Source organism: Ostrinia nubilalis, chromosome 22 (assembly GCF_963855985.1).
Source record: "Ostrinia nubilalis chromosome 22, ilOstNubi1.1, whole genome shotgun sequence".
Taxonomy (NCBI): domain Eukaryota; kingdom Metazoa; phylum Arthropoda; class Insecta; order Lepidoptera; family Crambidae; genus Ostrinia; species Ostrinia nubilalis.
This window is the reverse complement of record NC_087109.1, coordinates 9,132,100-9,140,662: the sequence shown is the minus strand read 5'-3', so window position 1 is coordinate 9,140,662 and position 8,563 is coordinate 9,132,100. Positions and strand designations below refer to the sequence as shown.

Here is an 8,563-nt window from a genome sequence, read left to right as displayed (position 1 = left end):
TCTTTATTTTGTATTGTGTAATGTAATGTTATTGACATGATCATTGCGTTTAGTATTTGATATACACACAAGAGTTTAACCATGCCTTGGGTTTTCTTCATTGTTATACGTATTACACTGAATTTACACAAATCATTGTGACACAAATTATAGAGGTCACAGCCGAAGGCTCCAAAAGAAAAACCAAAATGATTTTATAAAATTTAATTTAAAATAAAACTTATTTCAATTAGTTGCTAAGCCTAGTTGACCCTATCAATGTAAGATGAAAAGTAAGTTTAATAAAGATGAAATATTAAAGGAAAACGCGCCGATGACGCGGTAAGTTGCGGTGTCAGCGGTGGCGTGATCGTGCGGCGTCGCCTGACGCTGCTATTCTCTAACTTGACTCACATTTGGACATTGCTCTTCGGTATGCTTGAATGTAGTAATACTATGACACACACGAAAACATTGTGACACCACCGCGGCCGCGTGTCTCGAGAGGCGTTGGAAAGACTGGGGTCCTCAATATTTTTTTTTCAGTATGCATGATAATGCGCTTTCTAGTCTCCAATGGAGTAAATGCTGCCTTTCTTTTGTTTTGTTCTGATTCTATTGTTTTGTTTATCATCTAGATCGGGGATGGGGAAACTTTTTCCTTCGCTTGCCAAGTTGCCAATATTTACTATCGAATTTTTTCAATGCGTATGACATTTACTTGTACAAGTCATTCCGTGCATGTTGAGTGCGAGTGCACCAGATAGCGTCGCGTTGGTAGGTAATTCGGGCAAGTGAATTACTGGTACATGTTCCACGGTGTCCGATGAAATGCAGCAATGATTCGAGACGCGGCATTTTCTGTCAGGTGGCTAGTGATCGCGTGATAAACGTACAAATCCTGCTCTACACCACCTGTATACCTGGATATAACATATTCGCATTTAAGGAACAAAGTTGCCATCAAAAATGAAATTAGTAATGATAGGTACCAAAGAGCATAAAAGAGTAAGAGACGGCACTCCATAGATATTTTTTGAGCTCACGCACACATATGCATTTTAGAGAACGACCCGCAAATCTTTACCAACCGCACAAACTACAGGCGGAGCTACCAACATAATGCCTTATTTTCTGACAGTATTAGTGACGTTCGTAATAACTTATCGATTATCGATACTTTGCTAGGGTTGTAATTGCATATCGATATCTAGTATAGGAACCTTCAATATTTTAATGATTACTATTTTTATTTTATACTATGTGTAAGTAAAACGAAGTTTTGTAACGTAAATTATTTATTTCGAAATAAAATAGGTATATTACAATAAGTATTGAACATGACATAGCAGTTGTAGGCATGAGGAATTATTGAAAATTATAACAAAGTACAGAAATGATAATTTTGTAAACTTTTATTTTCACAACTTTTTCTAAGAAAAAATAGGATTTTTATTTATAAACATCTTTAATTTTCTTATCAGCTGATCGAACCTCAGCCTCAAGATTACTTTTCAATGCTTTGTTGCTGTGCTTTTTTACTTTTGTCAGCAAAATTGTTTTCACTTTTTATGAAGCTGTCATTAATGATTTTACAACTTTTTCTTAGAAAAAGGTAACTTAATATTTTAAACATCTTATCATAAATTTCTTTATTATGTTGTTGACATTTAAACCAACTAAAATTACAATTTGTACTCAACATTAAGAAAATGAATTTTCCAACATTTTCCATATATATCTGGTCGGCAATATGGTCATGATAAAATTGTTTAGCTTCATTTACGGTGGTACATAATTGAATTGTTGGATAAACGAGACTTTTTTTATCATGCCACCATTCGCGAAGAGATATATATGCATACAAATCATTGTCAACAGGAGTTTTCACGCTCAAACACTCTTCACAAATTAAACAAGAACTGTTCTGTAATAGTTTGGCAGCTAAATACCCGCTTACATATACTACTGGTTGGTTTTCAAGGCTACACAAATTTTCAATGGGCTGTTCTAAGTTTTCAGGGTCCGGGATAGACAACACAGGATAAAATTCAGTGTCTGTGGAATCTTGAACATTAATTTTTATTTCTGTTGTTTTTAAATTAGTTTTTAAAATGTCTTTATATTCCAGCATATGTTTATTGTTGTCTGCTTCACAATTAGCACTTCTGCTATGAGGCACTTTCAGCCCAGTAACCATGCTTGTTTTAAGCGCTGCAGTAAAGTGCGTGATAGTGGGATTTCTATTGGTTACACTGTGTTGCCTAATGATTCCAAATAAGTTTTCCAGAGAGTCTTGGTTAAACTGTCTAAGGTTCATATATTTAAACCCTTCATTCTTTAACTTTTCCCAAATATCGTTTAAGGATTTGATAGATATTTGATATCCCTTTACGCATTTAACATTTTTTAGTATCGTGTTTTCTGCTGTTATAAATTTTATGGTTTTTAACTTATCAGTATAAAAGGTCCAAGACTCAATGTGATTACTTGATGTAGAAACATTTTCCCGGATCCCTTTCTTTACGTCATTTAAAGATGATGGACCATTTGTACAATCAAATAGTTTATCTAACTGTTCAATCACAAATGCTGTATCATTGCAATCAGAAACTTCTTTCCATGCCATCATTTTTAAAATAGCTGCCACGGCATTACTCAGAGCATGCGCAGCATACTTCACCCTCATCTTAGTTTTGAATGTTGGATTTACAATGGTACTATTCAGTTTTTTAAAATTTAAAAAATTTCTGTTGTGTTCTTCTGCAACTACCAAATGCCTCCATTGTGCAATTTTTCCATCGAAAGACATATTTCCACTTTTAAAGAAATTGTTTCGTAATGATTTGAACAAGTGAGGGATGTCATAGATTATAAAAATTTTGTCATTATTTACAGAGAAAAAGTTGCTATCTATGCCTTGTCCACAGTTTCTTTTTAACATGTTAAGAGCTCCTATATTTGTAGATCCCTGATCACAAACTGTTGTTAGAACCATAAATCCGATTTCTTTTAATTTTTTGATGATGTCCGATATAATTTTTGCCAGTTTTGCTGTTGATATTGTGCCTTCCACAAAATAGTGCGCAATATATTGTTTGTATTTATGTTTAGCACCCTGTATCATAAACACTAACGCATGGTCTGCAATTTTCTTTTCTCGTCCCATGTTCTCGCCCTCACCATAATCCACGTAGCCATCCACTTTATCAGCAATTTCGTTATAAATTATCCGTTTCTTTAACGCCATCTCGTCAAATATTAACGAGCAATATTTATTTTCCTTTGGCATACTTGATGCTTTTGCCTCTAACATATCAATTATATTTTTATTTATACCAGGCTCCATTGGTATATTTTTTAAAATCCTTTGGAGCGTTTTAGTGCTTGGTAGCGTAAACAGCTTTTGCATATAGCGGTATGCTTTAGGGGACCGTTTAAATATAGCCAAAGCATATATTTTGTTGGCTAAAGTCCACCTTTTTCCTTGTGACTTTTTTTTGTTATTCTGCACTACATCCTTTACTAACGATGTCAGCACTTCCGAATCTAACTTGTCTAAATTCACTCTTGACTTCGCTATATTCCTTATTGTTTTTTTTGCATTTTGTAACTGTCGCCAAAGCCTCTTCTCTTTAATTGTAAATGTTGATGAAGTGTCTGTAATAAAAACATTTCCATTAGTAAAAAAAACAACATTAAAGCAAATTGAATTGAATATTGGTTAATTAATCAGCAATTTTACTTAGTTTTTTAAATTAGGATGTTTTATCTTACCTTTCATTTCAATGTTTTTCTTAGGTCTTTTATAACTGTGGACTAATATTTCTGCCTGTGCATCTTGATGGCAAATGTTTTTATCATCTGAAATATTATAAATATGCAAATTAGTTTAAAATTTATTTTGTTGTTTTATGAAACATATTATTTCCAAATCAATCAATCATTATCAAGTTTTAAAAAAATGCAAAGACAGGATAATGATAGCTCTTCTCATAAAATATGAAGCGTGGGCCCACCTTCAATAACAATGACATAATATTAAATTAAAGGCATTTAGAGGTTTTAATGTTCTGCATTCTGGATGCGGTCTGCGGGTATGTCAAGACAATCTGTAAGTGGTCGTGATAAGGCAATCAGTCACGTGTGCTTTGCGTTCTTTGTTCGTATCCGCACGGTCAAATAGCATTAATATAAAATGTACAGAAACCTAGAATGTTGTACATATAAGTTCATTTTGACCTGACTGCAGACTGCAGAACGCATCCAGGGTGGCATTCTTTAGTTTGAGGGAAGGCATATTTTAGAAGGTAAATAATTAGTTTGTACACTTACCATGAGTAATGGGTTTATAGGTCATATGTTCTGGTGCATTGGAAGTAGAAGGAAGAGGTTCAAAAGTTGTTTTCGCAGAAATACCAGAATCTGGTATATCCACAGCTCCCAAACATGTTGAATTTAGTTGTTTGGTTGTAGTTGTAAGGGGAACTGAAAGCAGATAATGAAATGTGAATTGGGTAATAAAATGTCATGTTCTTACCCAACTTTAGGGTACAATCAGTCTAGTACATGTCTTGCTCACATTAAAAATTACTAGCTTATAAATATTATTAAACTAGCTGACCTGGCTAATTAATGTAGATTGCCTAAAATTTTTCAAATTGGTCCGGTACTTTTTTTGAAGAATTTGTATTACACAAATTACTAAAGTCCCTCTAACTCAACACACATTCTAAGCTAAATTGTGTTACGAGTGGGTTTACTACAATATTCAAGCTGTGGGGTTCTAACCCGCACTTTAGGCTATCTTGGCTTCGAGTTACGGAGCCGATCAAATACAAACAAACAATTAAATATTTCCTTTTTATATTATTAGTATAATTTTAGATAAACATACCTCGTTCAACTGGATTTGACTTCTTTGGAATGCAATATGAATGATCATAAAGAACTGTAACAAAGTATAGATATAATTAATAATTGAAATTATATATTATTTATTGATAAGCATACAACACATGTTTGTGGTTACAAAGAAAGAACCTTGTTAAATTGCATTCGGTTGGTTTGTTTTGGAAACCAAAGAAAATTAATTAAGACATCTAAATAATTCAGAAAAATTGATAGTAAATTAAATTTAAAAAAAATAATTGAAGTCATCATCATACCTGTCTTGAGGTTTTCTTTATTGGAGTCTTTTACATGAAGAGGAAACTCTGTCAAAACTTCATCTGGCAAGATGGGATTGCTCAATTCCAGTGTTGGAATAGCTGAGTTCTTCAGCCGAGTTCCTTTGGCATTGAAGGATTCAGGAGTGAAGTGCCCACCACAAACAAACTTCAGTTGGTGTAACTTTTCAATAGGTACATATGCTAAGTCTTCTATGCCAGCATTTTTAACCCACATTCGACAACTGAAATAAGAAATACCTATTAGAAAAGAAAAAGAATAACAAACTGAAATTTATTCATCAACTAATTTCTTTTAGTATTGTTATGCAATTCATTTACAGAGTACGAAACAAAATACTGAAATTAAAAATTGGTTATGGTTATTTACTGTATGATTAAAAATATTAATCCCAGCCTTTAAGTTTACACAATCAGTAAAATTATCTTGTAATAAATGAGTGTTATTAGAAACTTACCGGTCAGAATCCAGAGGAAACCTACTCAAAAGTAAGGGTGATCCACCACGACTTCGCCTCTTATTACAAATAACGCACTTCTTGTTGTTTCTACTCTCCATTATCAGTAGAAGCCTAAAATGAAATAGGTATTAATTAAACAAAGCCTATAATTTCTCTCCAACCAGTGTCAATGCCCTGGTTCATGCATTTACCAGTTTTGAAAGTACATTTACATTTTCATCACATAGGGTTGTTTTTAATGAATAATAGATTTGTAATAGATCTAATATTTCAAGTAAGTAGATAACATACCCATGAAACAGAAAAGTAAATAAGAGTTTAAACTTCTGTAGAAGTTGAAACACAGCTTATTTAAAAGAGTCTCTATCTCACAAAAAACATAACACTGAACAGCAAACTTTATCACGCCCGATACGGAGGAACTTAATCAACTCAACGTAAACGACAGAAAAGTTTATTTACAGTAATATTGCACCAAATCTGAGAAAATAACTTCACACGAATCAATTCGCCGGTTAAAAACTCAAACTCAATTGACAGACATTTTTTTTCATTTGTCAAACTAACAATACTACCAACATAAGGACACTAACAATTATTTTTAGTATGGTGGTATTGATCCGCGGGTTCCCCTGCTGTAGTGAAATCAATCCAAAATGCACTTTATTGCTTAAGGGATAAGGTTGTATATCAATTGCTACATATAGAGACTAGTTTTTGAATGAGAAGTGTCTACCCACTGATAGGTACACTCAAAACTCAAATATTTTTATAGTTATATTTTTTTGTTTTTTTTTTTATTTAATTTGGGCTTAGACTCTTATACATTAATTGAAGGGTATCCTTTCCTATTGATGTACAATTGACCCCCATCGGCGCTCACTTTTTTTATTCTTATATGAGTGCAATCTATTGCACCTATTACCATAGGAAAGCCAGCTATGCTTCGGAATTTCCTCATACTCTCTTCTTGATCTATCAATGTTGCAGGCATTTTGATAAATCTTCGGGAAATTCTTGAGAGGCATTCTGCCACCTTTTTGCATGTCTTGCTGATAACTGGTTGTGATACACCATGCAAATCAGCTGTATCATCTTGAATCTATGAACAAAATCACAAGACAAGACTGTAATTTAAGTTTCTCGACTAAAATATCTATCAATATTAAAGTTTGAATAGCACTTACTTCGTGGCGAGCCCAGTTGCGTAAGGCGCAAACCACCTGCAGCTCAGGGCTTAAGGGGCAGCCTCGAGGATCGTGTGCCAAATCCTCTCGTAACAAATCCACCAATTTTTGCCCAAAACGTTTCGAAAAACGGTATTTACTTTTGAAGTCAGGTTCTTCTAGTAAAAACGGATTTGCTCGGCGACGGTATCGTATGGTTTGCCGAGACGGTTCAATAGAATCCATGTCCTCAAAATCCATCAGATCCATGTCATTTATATCCATTTTAGATCAAAATTGGAAACGAATTAACCCACAAATTAACCAATTCACAAAAGCGATTTGACATTTGACATAAGATAAAGACGTCAAAATCAAATGTTCACAGATTACTAAAATTTGGTCCAAGCTTAAACTAGGGGTCTTGCGGTTTTATCTTTAGTACCACACATAGTTCCAGAATTAGTGATAAAACTTGTTTTGTAATAAGAATTTTTCTAGTCCATAGTTAGGACCAGGTTTAAAACCAGTTTTAAACTTAGTCTACGTTTTGTAATAAGATGGTTAGACTTTATAGACTTTGTATTTGAGTTTTGATTTACAGATTTCTGAAAGAAACCAGCGAATTAAATCTGGTGCATTATGTAACACTAAATAAAATTAACGCTTAGTTGGATACAAAATTGGGCGAACGTTGCGATAGTCTTCTTTTATGCATGATACCAACTGGGTAACACTTCCACTTTGGGGTTTTCTCGTCGACAGCTGATTTAAAGTTGATCAGAGAATGCTGTCAGCAATCGGCTAATGGAATAGCCTCCAGCTCTCGAAAGTTAGAGATGCGGAACTCGATGTAATATTCTCCTCGCTTCGTAGGCTCGCTCTGGTGCGTATATCCTGAACCAGTTCGGCGTGATAAGTAGCTTTTTAAAATCCCCGCTCGGATAGGTTCAGACTCCTCATCTTGGAAACAATAAAATACTATCTTAACTAAGCATACAGATAAGCAATGAACGACAGTTATGTTCCCTCCTCTCCACATAATATTACTAATTGAGCATCTTGAATAAATTCGTCAGTAAGAATGAACTTATTAGATCCTTTTTTTAAGAGGTTCTGTTTTATTCATGTGAAGAATAACACAGGATGTCGTCATTTAAAATTTCAAGATTCTTCTTACTGACTGCTCGGTTTAATTTTGAGTGCCACGCCTCTAGTCTAGACTCTAGAGTATTGGTAGTAACGGTCACAGGTAAGTAATTCTTGTGTCTTGGAATAGTGGTACGGCTGTTAATGACCTGTTTTTGGCCGAAGTTTCGACCGGGTTGCCGGATTGCTGTGTCCCGCTTCCGTGTCCGGTATTTTAGTTCACGCCAATACTGAAAAATTTAGATACATCTTAGACGCTGTTGTGTAAGTATGTTGATCAGTTTACTGGTTAATGTCAGTAAAAAAACAGGCCTAACCGTTTTCCAGGCTTGGGCCTCTTTAAACGTGTTTAGTGTCCGCGCCGTGTTGCGCCGGAACTCATCGACGCCACACTGACTGGCCAAGGCACCCCCATCACACGAACACACGCTATTTCACTGTTAGCCTCCAAGAGACTTAGCAGGGTCTCCACTTGGGCATGTGATACTATTCTTGCCGTTGGCACTGAAAATGAAATTTATTTTTTTATAGTTACCATTAGATTACAGGAATATTATAGTGAAGCTTGGGTTGTTAATGTAGCCTTAATGTAGTGTAATCATTTATACTTACTTGTGTT

The 8,563-nt window shown here is 34.5% G+C and overlaps 1 protein-coding gene across 2 annotated transcripts; it reads right to left on the bottom strand.

Moving 5' to 3' along the window:
* Positions 1-1,345: 1,345 nt before the first annotated feature.
* Positions 1,346-6,403, bottom strand: LOC135082591 (THAP domain-containing protein 5-like). 2 transcript variants are annotated; one of them, XR_010259415.1, is made up of 6 exons: positions 5,627-6,403; positions 5,148-5,392; positions 4,877-4,930; positions 4,315-4,467; positions 3,757-3,843; positions 1,346-3,639 (listed from the first exon to the last, which is right to left on the bottom strand). XR_010259415.1 is itself a non-coding variant. In XM_063977370.1 (5 exons), exons 1-5 carry the CDS (start codon positions 5,725-5,727, stop codon positions 3,725-3,727), a joined length of 672 nt encoding a protein of 223 aa, XP_063833440.1. In that variant the 5' UTR covers positions 5,728-6,403; the 3' UTR covers positions 3,663-3,724. The 2 variants fall into 2 exon arrangements, 1 of the variants encoding a protein (XP_063833440.1); XM_063977370.1 differs by lacking the exon at positions 1,346-3,639 and having other exon boundaries at positions 3,663-3,843.
* Between the last annotated feature and the right edge of the window lie 2,160 nt (positions 6,404-8,563).

Coding starts and splice junctions, on each gene's coding strand:
- LOC135082591 (XM_063977370.1), bottom strand. CDS start 5,727: ATGGAGAGTAGAAACAACAAGAAGTGCGTTATTTGTAATAAGAGGCGA. Junction 4,468..4,876: donor GTCAAATCCAGTTGAACGAG/GTATGTTTATCT, acceptor ATCTGCTTTCAG/TTCCCCTTACAACTACAACC. Junction 3,844..4,314: donor CTATAAACCCATTACTCATG/GTAAGTGTACAA, acceptor ATAATATTTCAG/ATGATAAAAACATTTGCCAT.